This window comes from Puma concolor, chromosome A2 (genome assembly GCF_028749965.1).
Source record: "Puma concolor isolate L17-30 chromosome A2, mPumCon1.1.hap2, whole genome shotgun sequence".
In the NCBI taxonomy this organism is placed as follows: domain Eukaryota; kingdom Metazoa; phylum Chordata; class Mammalia; order Carnivora; family Felidae; genus Puma; species Puma concolor.
The window spans coordinates 53,317,595-53,338,275 of record NC_141668.1 but is presented as its reverse complement, the minus strand read 5'-3'; the positions used below and the strand labels follow the sequence as shown (position 1 = coordinate 53,338,275).

Below are 20,681 nucleotides of genomic sequence, written 5' to 3'. Positions count from 1 at the left end.
ATGTCATGTACAGTGACATAATTTGAATCTTTAACCATTATCACTCTTCCTTCAGTATTTCTTGCACTTGATAATTTCCTTTAATCCTAGGAAATTACTGCAAGTGAAGAATATGAGAGAAGAAAGAGGCATTTTTTTTTAAAAAAGCAGACGTTTTATATTTAATCCTTTTCTTTCAGTAAATACATTTGATTCAGTGGCTATTTATCTATTACAATCTAGGGAGACAGATAATAAAATAGAATGGTGATAAGTGTCTTAACTCAATGTTAATTGTAGCATCCAGCATCTCTGGATCCTTTTGACTGCAAATAGTTTTTAATGGCCATTTCTGACCATTAACCTTTATTTCAGTCATCTACTGTTCTTGCAAGCATTTGTTTCCGTCACCTGCTGCTTCTGAGCACATTATTACTGGCAACTCATTTTCTTCCATCTTACTAAACTTTGTAACTGCCTCCAAGTTTTTGCAGGTTATTTCTAATTCCATTAGCATGTCCAAACACTTGGCATGGCAGTAGGAATGTTGAGAGATGTTGACCTGTGGAAATTTGTGTGTCTACTCTTTCAGGGCTAAAATCCTAATAAAGTCATATTGCACAATGGCAAGACTAGAACTAGAAACTGCCATTTTCTCATACCCAGTGCTCTCTCCACTACCCAAACAAGATTGTTGCATGATCTTTCTTCATACCTGCCACTTGTTAAAATGCAGACCCTCAGTGATAGAAATGAGCTTATCATATCCTTATGCTTATGGTCAGTTCCTTGCAAGGAAGGTTGCTTATAATCGATGATTACAGCTGCAAAAGTTAAGCATGGTTTGAGACCAGTCAGTTGAACTGAACTCTCAATTTTTTTTCTCCTGTTGATCTGTTTCTGGCATGTCACTTAGTTTTGGGGCTTCATTTTTTTCATTTATAAAGTGGAGATAATACCTAACCCATCCAACTTACAGCATTTATTTAAATATTTTATTTACTTTTTATTTATTTTAGAGAGATGATGCATGTGAGTGGGGGAGAGGGGCAGAGGGAGAGAGAGAGAAAATTTACATGGGACTCAATCCCACAACCCTGGAATTAGGACCTGACCCAAAATCCAGAGTCTAACACTCAACCAACTGAACCACCCAAGCCCCCCACAGCATTTTTAAAAGACTAAAATGGGTTAGAAAATGTAGGAAGGGATAATAATCTACACATAAGGTAGTTAGGGATTCACCAATTTAGGGAAAATGCAAAGATATTTATTGAATTGACTAATGTGGTTGGGAGGCAATGGACAACTGACCTAGAAATGAAATGGAAATAAGATAGTCTCTGTATGTATAGTGTTATTTAGGCAAGATTCAAAGGTGGTGGAGTTGTGAAGAATACACATTGTTAAGACTTCTGCCACCAATACCACTTGATGACTTTTGGTTAAATTAGCATGTGTAGGTGCATGTTTATATTAGAAAAGTCTAAAAGAGCTCTTATAAGAGGACTGTTTAAAGCAACAATAGTAAGAAATTCTTCCCAAGTCACTTAGTATAAATACAAAAGATTGTTTTATCATTTTATAATTGTGAGAGGGTAATATTATAGGAGAGTAAGTTCTCTGGCCTGATCAAGAATCAATATCAAGATATCTTGATAAATCAATATTTATTAAGAATCAATATAGAACTTAATTTTTAGCAGTCTCAAATACCCTTAGAGCTACATGTGGGAACTACAGTGTGTGTGAGTAAAAGTGAAAGATAAGTTGTTTTCATCTATATCCACAGTGTCTTGAAGCCTCCGTTTTCTTTTTGAAATCTGTAAAGGCTTTGATTAGGGCAAAAATGGGAAAAATATCTGATTTGTAGGATTTGTTAATGAGTTTCATTTACTCTAATTGTTTACTGTAGGCCTTAAAGAAATCTTTTAATTTAAAGCCAACCTGCTAAAGTTTTTAAAAGGTATTATTTAGTGTGACATAGCCGGAAATGGCTTACTCAGAAAGAAATCCATGATAAAAAGTACAAACTAATACATAAGGAACAGGATATTTAAGGGATGCAGTATTCTCTATAAGGAGATTATCTTTGGCAAATTCATGACTTGAGGAATGAGGCTAAGCATTTTTCCCTAATAAAATCTTGTAGATGGTAATACTTAATTTTATTAGGTGAAGTGATTTTCTTTAATCCTTATGGGTCTGTACGGAAATCTCTAGGAACCCTCTTGATAATGATTTACCAAATATACAATTCATAGCTAGAGCAACCTATTAAGTTACTGTTTTTTTAAACATGTATATGTAAATATGTTAATTTTGTAACAATTTTAATTATTACCAGATGGAGCCAAGAGCCTTTTAACCAACCCTTCTTTCAATCTTTCTGCTCTTTCCTAAGGGGTAACACTTGTTACACTTTGTTTTATATCTTTTCAGACTTATTCCTATAAACATACTTGTACCTATGGAAAATACACAGTTTTGTGTACTTCATTTCTATAAATACCACACTTGTTTTTTTCCCACAGAAAAATGTATTTTGGAGAGCATTTTCATGTTAGTACGTGAAAAACCATGTTATTCTTTTAAATGTTTGCACATTATTCATATAGGGTGGATATTTACCCATTCTCTTCCGAAGTAACATTAAAGGTTGTTTCTGTTTTCTTCCTATGTTTTTGAATAATATCACCATGTGCATCCTAAAAAATTGCCTCATTAGAAGCAGCATTACCAATTATGATTATCTTTTTCACTTGTGACAGTGAAGGTTTAAACTTTGAAAATCTTTATTAAAAACATTACTTGAATTCTAATAATAATGGCATGAAGAGGCTGGCAGTTCCCCTGTGCAAAAAGTAAATACAAAACTGGACAAAATCATCAAAAACAGCCATTTAGGAGTACTGGAAATTGACCAAAGGCAGTTAAAAAATTGATCTTGCACAACTGTTAGGGTTTGGGGTGAGAATAGTGTGAGTCTATGGCCTTCATGCCTGATATCTTCCCAGATAGATACCTTCCCAGATAGATACCTTCCTAGCATCCCTCTGTCCCTTCATTTGGTGAGAACTGAAGCTTTACCAGATTGGGTCTGACAGAAAACTAGCAGCTTTGCTTCCAGAACTGGGGGTGATGTGACTTAGGGAATGGGGGACTAAGAGGGAATACAGAAACCTGCAGCTTTGCTGGTGAAAAGTGGTAGCTTTGGTTAGAAACAAAGAAAACCTGCTGCCTTGCTGACAATGGTTTGAAGTGAGCAGTGGACCAATAGAAATTTCCCAGAGAAATCCTAGAAATGAGAGAGCCACAAAAGGGCTGAGATAAGCTCTCCATATAGCTCTGGTTGCCTGGGAAACTACATATGTGGAGGGGAGACCGAGGGAGTCTGGCAAAAAGTTCAAAGCAAGGGAGACTAGAGTCTAGGTTTGAATCCATTCCCCACTCTATATACAATCAACTGGCAGATGGTGGAAATCGTACAGGCTTGAGATGTTAAAAAAGACTCGACGACTCTGAAAAATAAAATGAATGCCCAGTTACTGTAATATATTAAAGATTCAGTTTTCAAGCAGAAACTTCTGGACATGGAAAAATAAAGGCAAGAAAGAAAAGCCAGGAAAATATGACCCATAATCAGGAAAAATAGTCAATGGAAAACGCACTCTGAGCTTGATGTTAGATTTAACAAAGACTTCAAATTGGCTATTTTAAACAGGTTCAGAGAATTATAGGACAGTTTGTTAATTTTCAATAATCTCAATAGAGAATTTAGAAAATAAGACCCAAATAGGAATTTAGATTTGAAAAGTACAGTAATTAAAAAATTAATTAGATAGGCTCAACAGCAGATTTGAGGTAGCAGAAAAAACATGAAGATAAGTGAAAGGTATTTAACCCAAAGGAGAAAGAGAAAAAGATGTTAAGAAAAGTAAACAGAGCTTCAGAGACCTTTGGGACAATGTCAAGCATTTCAACATGCATGTAATGTGATTTCCAGACAGAGGACAAAGGGACAGGAAAAATATTTGGGGGCGCTTGGGTGGCTCTGTCAGTTAAGCGTCTGACTATTGGTTTTGGCTCAGGTCATGATCTCATGGTTCATGAGTTCGAGCCCCACATCGGGTTCTGCACGGACAGTGTGGAGCTTGCTTGGGATTCTGTCTTTCTCCTTCTCTCTCTCTGCCCCTCCCACATTCTCTATCTCTCCCTCAAAATAAACTTTAAAAGAAGGAAAAAGGGGCACTAGGGTGGGTCAGTTGGTTGAGTGTATGACTTTGGCTCAGGTCATAATCTCATTGTCAGTGAGTTCAAGCCCCTCGTTGGTCTCTCTGCTGACAGCTCAGAGCCTGGAGCCTGCTTCAGATTCTGTGTTTCCCTCTCTCTCTGCCCCTCCCCCAGATTCTCCCAGAAATAAACATTAAAAAAATTTTTGAAGAAATAAAGGCACCAAACCACCCCAAATTAGGTGGAAAATATAACTCACAAAGGGTTCCCGTATGGTAGAATAAACATGCTATATCCTGTCTCTCCCAGTGAATGCATCTATAAAAACAGAACTGAATATAGGAGTATCTATTTATAGATTAAAGGGCGATAGTACCAGGCAGGTTGAGAAGACAACCAGGTATTTAAGTACCACTGAATTTATGTTGAGTTTACTTTTGGTATCTCCTGAACTAGCCCCAAACCCAAAAGTTGGCATCAGAATGAACAGTGAGAACGTCAAAACCTTCTAGTTCTGGCTTAAAGAACAAGATACTCAGAGTGCAGAAATCTCTTTTTTCTTATTCTGAGTTCTCTTGCCCCCCAGTCCCCAGGAAATCCTTTGGTAGCACTGTTGAAGCAGCTGCAACAGCCAAGAAGACAGTAACTCCGAGGAAGGAAACCTTCCTCTTCTACTGAAGGAGTTGTGATTTTAGTAAGTACATGGCAGAGTAGGTTAAACAGAGCCCCTGATTTTTGGCTGGAGCATTGGTAAAGAGCATCCCAGAGAACTAGAAGTACCAGGCATATTTATGGAGAGGAAGTAGTCTAGAAAAGGACACCTTAAAGTTGTTTATGCACTCCTGGACTTGCCTTTGAACTGTGCATGTGTCAATCTGACCCTAAAGAGCATACATAGATGTTGAGTACTGAAACTAGATAGACTACCACCTAAGTCCCATGATGCATATGTGGGACAGATCCAGATAACATTGTGAAAGTTTTGAACAGTTTCGTAGTTTCTGATGATGTTAAACATATACTGATCATGTGACCCAGCAATCTCCTAGATATTTACTGGGGAGAAATGAAAACTTAAATTCATAAGCAAGCATGGAAGACTAAACTAAAATGGCCATAGTACCTCAAAAGGTCAGAATCTGAGGCCTGCCCTCAACTGACTAAATTGCTTGCTAAAACAAAAATATCAACACTCTCCGTAAGTTTTCAGCAAGATTCAGTCTCATATGTTAAAATATACAGCATACATTCCAAAATTACTTGGCACGTTGACAACCAGGAAAATGTTCAACTCACATGTGCAAAGATAACAGACACAACACTGAGATGACACAGATGTGGGAATCATTTGAGAAAGATTTAAAGCAGTTATTATAAGTATGCTATGACAACGGTGAGCTCTCTTGAAGCAAATGGAAATATAGAATGTCTCAGTAAAGAAATAGAAAACAATGGAAAATTTGAACTGAAAAACACAATAACAACTCGTTGGACAAGTACAATAGCAAAATGGAAATGACAGAGAATCCGTAAACTTAGAGATTAATAGAAATCTATCCAACCTCTGAACAAGAGAGAAAAAAGTTTGAAAAAAAATAATGAGCAGAGCTTCAGGGATCTGTGGGGTAATACCAGAAAATCTAACATTTTGTTTCATCAGACACCCAGAAGAAAAGAAGAAAGAATATGGTGCAGAAAAAACTATTTGAATGGTTGCTGAAAACTTCCCAAATTTGGTGAAAGGCATAAACCTATAGACTCAAGAGGTTCAACAAACCTCAGTTATCGATAAGTTCTATGAAATACATGCCCAGTCACATCATCAAACTGCTGGAAACAAGACAAAAAAAAAAAAATACTGAAAGCAAAAACCACTAATAGATGAATGATTTAAATTAATGGGAATTTCTCATCAGAGATTATAAAGACCAGAAGGAAGTAAAACAGTTTTAAGCATGGTGGTAGGGAGGGGATATATCAGTCCAGAATTCCTTATTTAGTGAAAATATCTAGATGCTGCCTGTTTCTTATCTTTTTTGTTTTTGAAGAGGACTTTTTTCTTAAAGCATTGCCCATAATAGGAAATTGTTTCTAGCAAGAGTGTTGGTGGAGCTAGAGAGTGTTATGCTAAGTGAAATAAGTCAATCAGAGAAAGACAAATACCATATGATTTCACTCATGTGCAATTTAAGAAACCAGTGACCATAGTGGTGGTGGGGGGTGGGGGGGGGGCTAGGGAATAGAGAGGCAAACCAAGAAACAGACTCTTAACTATAGAGAACAAACTGATGGTCACTGGAGGGGAGATGGGCTGGAGGATGGGTTAAATAGGTGATGGAGATCAAGGAGGGCACTTGTGATGAGCACTGGGTGTTGTAGGGAAGTGATGAATCACTAAATTCTACACCTGAAACTAATATTACACTGCATGTTAACTAACTGGAATTTAAATAAAAATTTGGAGGAAAAAAGTCTTTTCTAACTAAGAATGCCAGAAAGTTACACTAGCTGCTTTTATAAGACACTTGATTTATAATAGGAATATTGATAAGTTCTTTACAAATGGTAGTTCACTTTCATTTCTGAATTAAATTTATCAGATGATGACAAGGTGCAAAGTGGTCAGTTAAGATAATGAAATTAGGGGAACCCTCAACTATTTTTTTAAACCATGTTTTCAAGGTAGGAAAAAATATATTTAAATTGCTGTTATTGGGATTTGTTTTTCATTGACACTTTGAATAATTAGCAATAGTCACAATAAGAGATGAAGAGACTGAGTTACAGAATATTAGCCTGAGCAGAATATTTAGCATTTACATGTTTTTAGTAGGTGAGTCATTTAATTTTGTTGAATAACCATATGAGCTGGATCATTGTCATTTATTTTTTACAGATAAGGAAATAAAGGTGCTGTTAGGTTTATTTTGATGCCACATTGGGGAAAAAATGAGATTAGAATTCAGAATTTGGTTCTCTCTAAAACCACTCCTTTTGCTGCACAAGTTCTATGCATTTGTATTGATATGTCTTTATGAAGCAATTCATTATTATTGTAAAGATAATGAAATGAGGATCTCCTGATGGAAATGTAATTGATAGACCCTGTTTAAAAAACAGTTTCACAATATCTGACAATTGAAAAATCACATATCTTCTGAACTAGCAATTCTCTTAGTATTTACTCACTTATGGTACATACATTTATGTATATATGTATATGTGTATGGATATAGATCTGTAGATGCTGATTATAAATGATAATTGCAGAAAGTGGAAGCAACCTGTATATCTTTCAGTAGAGGACAGACTAAATAGATGTTGATGCATGTATATAGTGAAGTACTAGATATATTGGAAAGGGTGAGCTCCAATATGGAAAGATCACAAAGATATTAATAAAACAGTCACATTTGTATGAATAAAGGATATATTTAAATACAGGCATAAATTTTGTCTAGAAGGCTAGAAAGCTCTTTGGAAGAGATTATTGTGTTAAATATTTCAACATAACCAAACTTTTACCACATACGTATGTACACATACATGAACGTATTTTATGTATATATGTGTGTGAATGTATGTAATGTTTCTTTAAACTTATTTTGCATCAAAACTTTGACATTCTTACTGTTATCTTTTGGCATTCAATATTACCAGTAATAAATGGCATGGAAGTCTGATTATCATTCCTCTTATACAACTCTTCTTTTGAGAAATACCCACTTACTCCCCATTTTTAATCCTCGGCATTGTGAGATGTCACTTAGATGTGGCCAGATCTGGATCTTTTTCATACAATCTGCTCTGTTCTTGGAAAGCCTTTCATTCTGAAGGTTTGCATGTCATTTAAACTCAGGGACGTTTTTTCCTATTGTTTGACAGCTATTTCCTCATCCTTGTCTTTGATCTTGTCTTATGAAACTCCTGATAGGCACTATTGGACTTGCTTATGTGTTTTTTCTCATGTTTTCATCTTCTGCATTTAGGACTTTATCTTCACTTGATTTTCCAGATTAGCACTTTCACCTTAACAGTCTTACCATTTAGTCTACTGTTTGAGTTTTCTAAATTTGACAATATTTTTAATTGCCAGGAACTTTTTCTTATTCTCTAGATGCCCCATTTTCTCCTTCTTAGTTGCCTGTTCCTTTATGAATGCAGTAGTCTCTCATGTATCTCTGAGAATGCTAATAAAAATTAAAATTTTAAATTGTATTCTCAGCACCATCTGTTTCTCCTTAGTTGAGTTTGTTCAGCTTTGTCCACTGTCACTGATGTTTTCTTTAGATGTCTGGTGATCTTAGCAGTTGGTTTATATTGATAAATGAAGGACTAGGTTGATTAATCCAGAATATGTATCTACTGAGGATAACCTCTATAGTGTACAGGCTGTCCCCTGAGCCTGCCCCGCTCTCTCTGGAATGAGAGGGCTTGAGCAGGGGCTGAGTGGCGAGCCTCCGGCAGGCTTCTTCTTGAGATTTGAAGGCAAAGAGCAGGTGAGCAAGCTAGGAACCCTCGGATAGCTAAATTGAGAGGGAAGAATTTACCCTGGAGACAAAACATATTAGTGCAAGCCTTTCTGTTGGAAGAACAGAAGGGGAGAAGATGGTACCACCTATAGATGTGTTAGAAAATGCAGTAAGGGGAACTTTCGGTTGTCATAATAACTGTAGAACACTATAGGCATTTGGCAGAGAACAATCCTGTGCCAAAAGTATTTTTTGTTCCTGAAATGCTAATAGTTTCCTGTTTCCTGAAACACTGTGTATTTGTGTATTCCCTCCTGTATCGTAGCCTTGCCTCCACCCCTTCTTCTTTAGTGTCCATTATGAAGAACCAGATTTACCTTGGCCTCTGTGCTTCTTTGTTCAGGTCCCAACATTTGTGTTAGGAACCCTTCCCATGCAGAACACCTACCCACTGTCTCTGTGAAGAAATGTGTGGGTACTTAGGTTAAAATCTATGCTCTTGTGTATGGGATTCCTTATTTATCCTGTATGGTTGCCCCTCCACTGTGCCTGTGCTTTTGTTGACTTCAAGCTTAGATTTTCTCTAGGAATACTTTAGGAAATACAGCTTCATATAGATAAAAAGGTAGATAATAGATTTTAAAAAATTAATGTTTATTTTTGAGAGAGAGAGAGCATGAGTGGGGGAGGGCAGAGAGAGAGAGAGGGAGACAGAATCAGAAGCAGGCTCGAGGCTCTGAGCTATCTGCATAGAGCCCGATGTGGGTCTCGAACTCATGAACTGTGAGATCATGACCTGAGCCGAAGTCAGATGCTTAACTGACTGAGCCACCCAGTCACCCCATTTTTTGTTTGTTTGTTTAGAGAGAGAGCACAAGTTGGGGAGAGGGGCAGGAGGAGGGAGAGAGAGAAAATCTTAAGCAGGCTCCATGCTCAGCATGGAACCTAATGTGGGGCTTGATCCCATGACCCTGGGATCATGACCTGAGCCAAAATCAAGAGTCGGAACTGTGATTCCTTCAGAGTGTTCTTATCACTATTGTGCTTTGTACACATGTTTACACATTTTGGTCTAGTTTTCAGTTTTTGGAGCAAAAATAGTATGTTTGTAGTCGCTTCAACATGTAACATCATACCTAGCCTATAAGCCTTTAGCTAATTTTGATTAAATTAGCTGAGCACGTTCAAAGTTTTTTTCTTTGATTTGGTATAACTGTAACTAAATTAGAATTTCAAGATATTAGTTTGAGAGCTAAAGTATTGACAGCATATTATCATTTTATGGAAAACAACTGTTACTGACTTAACATTAATGATTTGCATGAACTCTGCTGTGATGGTTAAATTAGTTGTGTGGAAATACTGTGTCACAATTTAGTTGCAAAGAAACCTGACTTGGTCCAAACCTCTGTAGAAATTTGTCTTAGAAATATATTTTTAGAAAGAATTTTGATGCTCTGTTGCAACTACATGAGAAGTAGTCCAAATGACTTTTTAGATACCTCCTTTAAATTTTTGATTAAACCTTTCCAAAAGCACATAGGAGGAGATTCTGTTTTTCATTTCAGGAATTCTATAAATTATCCAGGGTGGTTCTGCTGAAATAATTGTTGTTTTATCTATAAAATATAACAACAGAAATAAATTTTAACATGTTATGAAAACTTACGTGTCATATTTTTTTAACTTTTATTTATTTTGAGAGAGAGAGAGCACACAAGTGTGAGTGGGGGAGGGCCAGAGAGAGGAGAGAGAGAGAGAATCCCAAGCAGGCCCCACACTGTCAGTACAGAGTCTGATGTGGAGCTCAAACTCATGACCCATAAGATCATGATCTGAGCCAAAGTTGGATGTTTAGCCGACTGAGCCACCCAAACACCCCTTACCTGTCAAATTTTCAATGGGAAATCTAGTTTGTTGAGTTGAATGGGAGTGAATATACCACCAAGTGTGGTTACAAAAGGATTTTTTATCTTAAGACTCTAATCTTAATTTATTAAGGATAGCTCATTTAATTATAGTTCTAAAACTAGTTAGAAATGCTTACATAAAACAATTCTAAAGAGTTTTTGAAAAAGAATATAGGTGGGTAAATTTATTTTTTATATTTACCTTACATACTGAATTATATTCTAGGAAGTTAGAAATATAGAGAAGGATTACTGAAAAAGCCATTTTAAGTAGACTAAGCATTGAAAGATACCATTTCTATCTTTATGGCTTATTATACAATTTGTGGAAAGTTAGTCGTTTTAAGGTTACTGCTTTGTAAACTACACCACATTTTGCCAATTCCAAGCAGTAGGCAGATATTTTGTTTATAAATAACAACACATAATTTAAAACTATTCTTGATTTTTTTTTCTTTTGGTGTTTATTTTGAGAGCGAGAGAGAGCATGAGCTGGGAGGGGCAGAGAGAGAGAGAGGGAGAGAATCCCAAGCAGGCTCTGTGCTGTCAGTGGTGAGCCCAATGCGGGCCTGATTCCACAACCCCCGGGATCATGGCCTGAGCTGAAATCAAGAGTCAAATGCTTAACCAACTGAACCATACAGGCACCCCCTATTCTTGATTTTAGTAGGAGAAAAATGGTACATTTTTGTGACTGAAACTGTATTATGAAGAACGTAGGATGTACCAGACTGTGGGCTGGGAATATGGGTTTGAACAAAACAGATACAATTTCTATGCTAAATTAGAGTTTAGAAAAGAAATTGTACATTAAACAAATACCAAAGTACTTAATTATAGGTCTATCAGAGTTAGAATGTATAGAATACTGTGAAAATATATGTTAAGAGAATTTATCCTAATTGGGGCAGCCAGGGACATAGAAATCCTGCTCCTAAAGGGTGAGTATGAATTAAGTACACAAAAGTGGTTGTGAATATGGGGTGGCAAGTGGAAGGAGGACTTTGCATCAGGACAGGGATAGGATTGATATAGCTAAAGCTATAAAGGATGGTGCAGATTGAATCTAGCAATGTATTACAGGCCATAAAATCTAGGTTTCAGTTAATTACACACAAACACACACATATACACAAGAGAGGCTCTTGTAGTCTGGATAAGAAATGATGGCTAGGACTCATGAGGGGGTGATGGAAAGAAGTTGTTATATTCCACAAGTATTTAGGAGGTAGAGTCTACCTTTGCTCTAAGTTAGTTTCTTTTTGTATTATTCCAGTATTTTTTTGCTATTTTTTGTACTTTTTTTTTCTCTTTATTTTTGTAGGGCTTTACCTTTATTAATACTTTGCTACTATTTTAATAGAAGTTCTGAAGGGAAAGAATATAAACTCAAGTAGTTATTCTACCATATTTAACTGAACCCTACCCACACTGATTTGAAATGTCACCTTTAGCATATTAAATCCTGGTTAGCTCATCTCTTTGCTTTTTTTTTCTTTTCTTTCATTTTTAAGTTTTTTAAAAGATTTTATTTCCTTTTTTTTTACTTTATTTTTTAAAATTTAATTTATTTTTTAAATTTACATCCAGGTTAATTACCGTATAGTGCAACAGTGATTTCAGGAGTAGATTCCTTAATGCCCCTTACCCATTTAGCCCATCCTCCCCTCCAGTAACCCTCCGTTCTCCATATTTAAGAGTCTTTTATGTTTTTATATTATTTTATAATGTTTTTATATTATTTTTGCTTCCCTTCCCTTATGTTCATCTGTTTTGTATCTTAAAGTCCTCATATGAGTGAAGTCGTATGATACTTGTCTTTCTCTAGTTTCACTTAGCATAATACCCTCTAGTTCCATCCACGTAGTTGCAAATGGCAAGATTTCATTCTTTTTGATTGCTGAGTCATACTCTGTTGTACACACACACACCACCTCTTCTTTATCTGTTCATCCATCAGTGGACATTTGGGCTCTTTCCATCCTTTGGCTATTGTTGATAATGCTGCTATAAACATTGGGGTACATGTGTCCCTTCAGAACAGCACACCTGTATCCCTTGGATAAATACCTAGTAGTGCAATTGCTGGGTCGTATGGTAATTCAATTTTTAATTTTATGAGGAACCTCCATACTGTTTTCCAGAGTGGCTGCAACCAGTTTACATTCCCAAGCTCATTTCTTTCAAGATTTGTCTGTTGCCATTGCTGTGTCAATACTGCACTATTTAATTTATACTGTTTTTATACTTGATAATGCAGGTTACTCCTTTATATTTATGCATTTGTTTTCTAAAATTATTGGCTACCTTTATCCATTTTCTCTTTCAAATAAATTTTGGGATAATTTTATTTAAAAAATCCTGTTGGGATTTCTATTAGGATTTATTGATTTTTTTTAAAGAAAAATTTGGAGAGAATTTTTATAGTACTAAATCTTCCTATCCCAGGACATGGTCTCTTCATTTATTTATTTTAAACATTCTTCATTGTATTTTATAGTTTTTCTCATACCTATCTGGATGAAAATTTTTATTTTAGCATTTTTTACTATTTTTGCAAAATAGATTTTGTTGCTATTGTGAATGGGATCTCTTTTTTCCCTGCAATGATGTTTTCTAGTTGGTTATTACTATTAGGAAAGGTTTTTTGTTTTTTTTTTCTTTATTGCTCTTATGTCTAGTCACTTAGCAAAACTCCTTTAACTTAAAACTCCTGACTTAAATAATTTTTTAGCTGGTTCCTTGAGACTTTTCCAAGTAGATAGTTAACATCTGTAGTTTTTTAAAATGTCATGTCTTAATACCTTGGTTAAAACTTACAATATAGCTTTGAAAAGTACTGGCCTGAGTGGGCATTCTGGTCTTATCTTTGACTTTAATGGTAAAGCCTTTGCCATTTCTCCATTAAGTATGATAGTTCATATAGATTCTGGTATAGAATGACTTTCTTCTATTCTTATTATGGTAGCAGTTTTCCATCAGGATTAGGTTTTTAATTTTATTTGATGTGCTGTATTCAAAACATTGAGATGATAGGGTTTTCTTATACTGTGACAAATTACATTATATTTTTCTTAATGTTAAGTCATCTTTATATTAATAGGATAAAGTCTACTTGGCTATTGTTACTTTTTAAGACCTTGTTAGATTAAATTTGCTAGTACGTTGTTTAAGGTATTTGCATATATGCTCGTTAGTTTAATATATCATTTCTTTTTTGAGTTTTGAAATCTGCATTGAAGTTGGAATGCTTTCAGTCCTTTCTATACTTTCTTTTAAAAATGTGAAGTAGCTCTTTCTTGAAGGTTTGATAGAATTTATTCTTATATCTCTCCTGGCCTGTGTCTTTTTAAGAAGGTAGATCTTTGAAAACCTTTTCAGTTTCTTCTATTATAATCTATTTCTATTTTTATCTTTTTCTCCTACACTTCTGTCGTTGACATTTTCCAGGAAAAATCTCTACTTAACTAGATTTTAAAATAAAGTTGTTTATTACATTCTCTTTTTAATCTTCTTTTTGCCTGCAGTTACTTTCTCATTGCATCCCTAGTGTTACTTATGTCTTTTCTTAATCAGACTAGCCAAGCACTTATCTATTTTTATAGGTCTTTTGAAAGAGCCAGCTTATTGATCAAATTATGTTTTGTTTTTTATCGATTGCTGCTTTCCCTTTTATTAATTCCTTTTGTCTATTAATGAATTTCCCATCATCTTGTAAATTTTGGTCTTTGTGATCCACAGCAGTTTTTTTTTTTTATGTTTTTCTTCTCATAAAGAAAAATTTTAGTGGGAGAATTTTTCAGTTTGATCTTCCTACACATTATAATTTCATCTTTTTTTTCTTTCTTTTACTCTTTCTCCTCCCCACTTCCCACCCCAGTAATTCTGTTTCTTTGGCAATTAATGTTTCTGTTTGTTGAATTTGGTGAGTCATATTCATGCTGCTAGCTTTCGTAAGTGTTTGATGATTCTTGATTTGTTCATTTTTGTAATGGGATGATCTGGATTAAATATACTTTTCTCTTAAATAAGAATTCCATTTATATGTGTCATTGAATATATATGTCATATATATGTCATAAGTAAGAATTCCATTTATATATGTCATTGAATATATATATTCACATATGTTTATATGTGAATATATATATTCAATATATTTTTCTCTTAAATAAGAATTCCATTTATATTTTTCATTGAATGTAGCTTCTGAATAAAGGGTCCATCCTATAGTGATTATGGAGGAGGAGTGGAACTTGTAGGAAACTTTTGAGTTTTGGGGTTTTCTTTTATCCCTGGAATCTCTGAGTAAAGGAAGACACTTTACTTCCCTGGCTCCCACTCAACTTTGCTAGGTCCCCACTATAGAGAGCTTCCTCTTTTATGTGTTAAGGTTTTACATACATTAGATTTGATAGGTTTAATTTATGTTTTAATATTTTATAGGGTTAATTTTCATTACTTTTTGTTACAGTTTTCTCACAGTTCCTCATTTTTTTCATATGCTTTGAGGATAATTTTGTTAAAAAGAACAATGGCATTTTTTGAATAGATCATGTTATTAGATAACTAATTTATAAAGTCAGACCAACGAATTGATTTAGAGGAAACCATTCCCTCACACCATCCCATAGCATCCCAATACATGAGGGAGAAAGGGATTATGCCAGCTCAGAACATTATTCATTTTATTCATGATAGTATGAAATGAAAGTGTCAGAGCAAATCCTTGCATGTCAGGGAAGTTGTGTTAGTGTTTCCACATCCTGGTTTAACTGGAACACCAGGGTAGGTTGTTCCATATACAACTACTGCCTCACCAGTTTCTTCACCAGTTTCTGTCTGCCTACCCTACTAATCTACTCCAAGATGCCCAAAACCCAGATGGTTCTCATTCAGTCACGTAAAAAGGGGAATCCATGGAAGAGACCAAGTCCCTTCATCTCAACTCTTACCTTTGGGATTAGATAGCCTGGAACAAGGCAGACAAACTATGATCAAAACCAAGAAGGGGGAAAAAAAAAAAGGAACAAGAAAAAAAGTGAGGACTTTTAAGGAAGCCTTGACAGGAATGTTAAAAATAACATCTGAATTCAACTCCAGAGAAAGTGTTACCAAGGGAAAACAAAGTGGATGTTCTGAAACTGCCTATAAGAAAGGGTTGGGGAATGATCTCTAGGAGCTTGGGACTCAGTGAGGCTTTGGCTTCCAGTCTGAACCTGCCCAGCAAGCACACTGCAGTCTGTTTGGCTCAGTCTTCAATGAGAGTCCTTCAGCTCTATCAGAGTACTCCCCAGTGTGTTACATTGTCCTCAAAGTTCTGTAATTCAAGGAAGTGCTTGGCATGTTGACTTTTCTAATTGGAGAGGAGGTTTTGTACATGATGGCTGTTGGGGAGACTTTAGTTAGGTCTCTAGCTGCTGACTGTTGGTGTTGCAGACAGCTCCCAATTTGTGCCTTGACCATGGTGGCCAGCTTGGTCAGGGTCTCCTGTTAGAGCAAGTACTCTCTCAGTACTTGCTACAGACCCATATCCCATAGTGGGCCATCTAGCCATCCAGCAGGAACAGGGTACCACTGAGGGCTTCAAGTACTCCATGAAAGGAGTACTACTGATTCAAAGTTCTAGCAGGTGGGGGGGGGGAGTTCTCACCCATAATGGAAGGGGGTTACCAGCCTCAGCTTGAAACGGGATCTCATAGGCATGGATGGCATCGAGAGCTTTCATCCTGGTTAGATAGTTGTAACAATTCTGATTTCCTTGGGTTTCCATTGTACCAGCCTTGCATCATCATTCCCAAGGAGCTAGGGTTCATACTGCATATCATGAAGCCTGAATAGTGGAATATCGGGTAGGAGCATGGGTCCCAAAGGGACTTGAGGTCCTTTTCAAGATTTCCTTGTAAAGCACATGATTTGCTTTTTGCTAAAACTAACAATGTATACCAGGTTCCTGTAGACATTCACTAGCACAACATTGCCCCAGGACAACCAGTTACTGCCGAACACTGTGGCCTCCCCAACCTGTGGAGAACTGCATTGGTTTTTCCCACTTCCCTGCCTCATCAGCCCAGGTTTCCTGGAACTCCCTGGCCATTTCCTTATGGGAGGGAGGTGGGGGGGAGGTGGGGAACAAGCCAGACCTGGCCTGAAAACATGTGGGAGGGTCTGTTGCATTTTGATTAGAACTCCATTAAATGTACAAATTAGTTTGGGAATGTTTGACAACTTTATAACATTCAGCTTATCAGTTTCTGCAATAAAAGGGAAGGGGGCAGCAGAGATTTTGACATGGATTGCATTAAGTCTGTAGATCAGTTTGCCAATTTAGCAACATTAAGACTTCCAATCCATGGAAATAAGGTATCTTTCTATTTATTTTAGTCTTCTTTAATTCTTTCAATGATGTTTTATAGTTACAGTGTATAAATCTTGCATTTCCTTTGTTGCATTTATTTGTAATTATTGTTTTAGTGCTCTTGTAAAAAGAATGTTTTCATAATGTCATTTTCAGATTATTCATTGTTAATATTTAGAAATACAATTGATTTTTGTATTTTCGGGTTGTATCCTGCAACCTTGCTGAACTCAATAATTTTTTGTGTGTATAGTTTAGGATTTTCTATATACCAGGTATTATCATCTGCAACAATAGATAGTTTTACTTATTTCTTTCCAGTGTGGATGCCTTTTATTTCTTGCCTAAGTGCCCTGGCTGGAATCTCCACTATAATGTTGAATAGAAGTGGCAAAAGTAGACACACTTGCCTTGTTCCTGATCTTATGGGAAGGCATCCAGTCTTTCACCATTAAGTATCATGTTAGTTATAGATTCTTCATAGACACCTTTCATGAAGTTTGGAAATTTCCCTTCTGTTCCTGGTTTGTTGAATATTTTTATCATGAAAAGGGTTTGGATTTTGTCAAATGCTTTTACTGTGCCTCTTGAGATACCATGTTTTTTTTTTTGTTTGTTTGTTTTTTGTTCTTTTAATACAGTGTATTACACTGATTGACTTTTATTTGTTGATGAACCACTCTTGTATTCCTGGGATAAGTTGTACTTGGTCATGGTGTACAGTCCTTTTCATATGTGGCTGGATTTAGTTTGCCAGTATTATATTAAAGATTTGTGCATCTATATTTATAAAGGATATTGACTGTAATTTTCTTGTGATACTTTTTTGTGGATTTAGTATCAAGATCTTATAGAATAATTGGGAAGTATTCCCTCTATTTTTTTTTTTTGAAGAGTTTGTGAAGTATTGTTTTAAATTCCTCTTTAAAGTCTGATAGAATTTACCAGTGAAACCATCTAATTCTGGGCTTATGGAAAGTTTGTATTAGTAATTCCATCTCTTTACTTTTTTATAGATCTATTAAAATTTTGTATTTCTTCTTGAGTAAGTTTTAAATTAAAAAAATATATAAAGCAACTGCAAAGTGGTAAGTATGTATAAGGTAGTCTGATAAAGCCCAAATGGCATACAAAACACGGTCCTCGTGGGAATTCAACTTGAAACTTACAGCATTTAAGAACTCATTTTATTAAAACATAACTTTTCAAAAGAGTGTTAATTGTTAATGTCTTTTTATTTAAATTATTTTACATATATAAAATATATCTTATTTTATAATTATATTTCATAATGGCTTGTAATTTAAGTTTTTTTGGTTTTGTTTTGTTTTTTGCTTTTATCTTAGCAGCAATGCAGCAAGTGTTGGATAACCTTACAGAGCTGCCCTCATCTACAGGAGCAGAAGAAATAGACCTTATTTTCCTCAAGGGGATTATGGAGAATCCTATTGTAAAATCACTTGCTAAGGTATAGTGGTTTATTCATAAGATTACTCAATTAGTTTTAAAATTGTCTTTTCAGAAGTCTTTTTAGATATTACTAATTTAGGACTTGGTTGATATACCTTTTGCTTAGCAAACAGTAACACTTATCACATAATGAAATCATGCACACAAAAATTAGACCACTTTTGCCTCGCCTGTGCAGACTTTTAATACAAGATAAAATGACTCTTAGTTTTGACCTAACACATTTAAAGTTTTAGGGAAATGGTAACAGAACCTGTGAAAAAGATCCTGGTACTATCTCCATTTCAACAATAGCAAGATACTGATTTTCTTCTTTTACATTAGAACATGTACCTGTTTTTCATTCTGGTTCTTGACTTCCTATATCTAGTACTTTTTGAAATCTTGTCTTTTCATGGGTAACCCTGATATTCTGAGTATTTTTTGTAATGAACTCTGTAGTTATGTCCTTAACTCATCCGTAAATACACTTTTACAAGTATTTTTCGTCCAGTTTTATTTCATTTATACTATTTCCTGTATTAATTTTTATAAATATCACTAAAGTGTGGTGTATTAACTACTTCACAACCCAGCTCTCCCATTCTTTAGCATTCCCTCAAATGATTCTTGCTCTTGGGAACTCTGTGCCACATGTGCTCTCTGACCTGTCCTCCATGTAGTCATCTTGTCTCTCCCTTTGCCTCTTGCACTCCTACCTAGTATGTTGATTTCACCCCCTCCCATAATCGTTTTTTAACCACAGTCTCTTTTATTCTTTTTTTTTTTTTTTATAATTTTTTGTTTAATGTTTGTTTTATCTTTGAGAGAGAGAGAGAACAAACAGGGGAGGGGCGGAGAGAGAAGGGTACAGAGAATTCAAAACAAGCTCCATGCTGACAGCAGAGGAGCCCCAGTGTGAGGCTCAAACTCTCATCTCACACCGTGAGATCATGACCTGAGCCGAAGTCAGATGCCTAAACAACTGAGCCACCCAGGTGCCATCTTTTTTTCTTCTAACTTGTATAAAATGATACTTTTACAAAATTTTCCATTTGTAAAAGTGAATTAATGATGCAGATCCTCATTGTATTCAGAACCTTACCCATTCTAAGATCCCATGATAGAAAGGCTTTGGCTCCTCAGTACAAACTAATCCATGTGTATATTACCCAACTGGAATTTAAATTTAGTAATTTTTTTTATAGTATACCAATCCCAACCTTTTATTCTAACAAAATAAGGGTTAATGAGTTATGGCTTCTCCAGCTCTATAATGTTTACAAAGCAAAATTTCTAAATAGGAAAAGAATTTGTAAAGTTCGTACCTGGAATTAAAGGAAAATAAAAACTTTATCACATTGAGCTGTCTTTCAATAAATACAAATTAAGAGTGTATTTAACAACTTGGGAAGATATAACAGGACTTCAGAGGAAATCAAACATTGGTTTCTTATAATTACACAATGAGAGATAGATTCAGAAATGATCATTTCAGTTAGTATTTCAAACTTGCTTTTACAACTTTATGGATATTATTTAAAATTTAAAAAATACTTTCATAAACATTAATGCCTATAATATAAAATTGGTAGCAGTTAATAGCTTCTTCCTTAGTCTGTCTATATAAATAATTGATGAACCAATTAATTTATCCCTATTCTGTAAAACCAAATGGTCAATGCATTTGATTTCAGATTTAGCATTTTTGAAAAAAAAATGACTCAAACATCTAAATACTTATTTTAATACTTTGGAGAATTAGAGGAATATGAAAGAAAAATTTTATTTCTTGTATTTTTTATTACTAGAGAGTTCTAAAACATTAAAAAGTATTTTTCTTTTTAACTCATTTAAGACTATTAATATGTAGAAAAAGATGAGAGATTTTTGTTATGCAAGCAAATAGTTGTGCTTCAGACTGGAATTGCTTTTGAATTCATGTTATTTTCCCCTCTCAAGAGAAACCAGGAAAAAGAGAATCCTGTAAAACTAATAAAACATCACAAGTGCTTTCAAATTATTCCTTTTCATACAGGAACTTCTAAACAGTCACACTATGGTGAATATCTTTCCTTCACGCCTCTTCTGGCAGACCAGGTGAGGTTAGCTAGAGAAGATCTCTGGGGGAAGGGCACCTGTGAATGGAGAGGCTTATATCTGCTTTGATTTTCTTCTCATTGCCAAATTAGCTGGTCTCTGTCCGTTGATAAGATGACTTATCACAAAAATAAAAAATACAAAAAAGAATTGTTGTAACCTCATTTTTCTGCTACATGG

The 20,681-nt window shown here is 35.2% G+C and overlaps 1 protein-coding gene and 1 pseudogene across 6 annotated transcripts in view; one reads left to right on the top strand and one right to left on the bottom strand.

Moving 5' to 3' along the window:
* The window catches only part of PALS2 (protein associated with LIN7 2, MAGUK p55 family member), a 114,741-nt gene that overhangs the window by 29,082 nt on the left and 64,978 nt on the right, over nt 1-20,681 (top strand). For 3 of the 6 annotated variants that reach the window (XM_086694210.1, XM_086694219.1, XM_086694201.1), the window contains exon 2: nt 18,302-18,420. In XM_086694210.1, coding sequence (XP_086550336.1) covers nt 18,304-18,420 — 117 coding nt within the window. In that variant the 5' untranslated portion in view covers nt 18,302-18,303. Of the gene's footprint in view, nt 1-18,298; nt 18,421-20,681 lie in introns of all 6 variants that reach the window. The other 3 variants (XM_086694235.1, XM_086694193.1, XM_086694228.1) reach the window with 1 other exon arrangement.
* On the bottom strand, nt 15,896-16,679 carry LOC147583202 (lipid transport auxiliary protein 1 pseudogene; annotated as a pseudogene).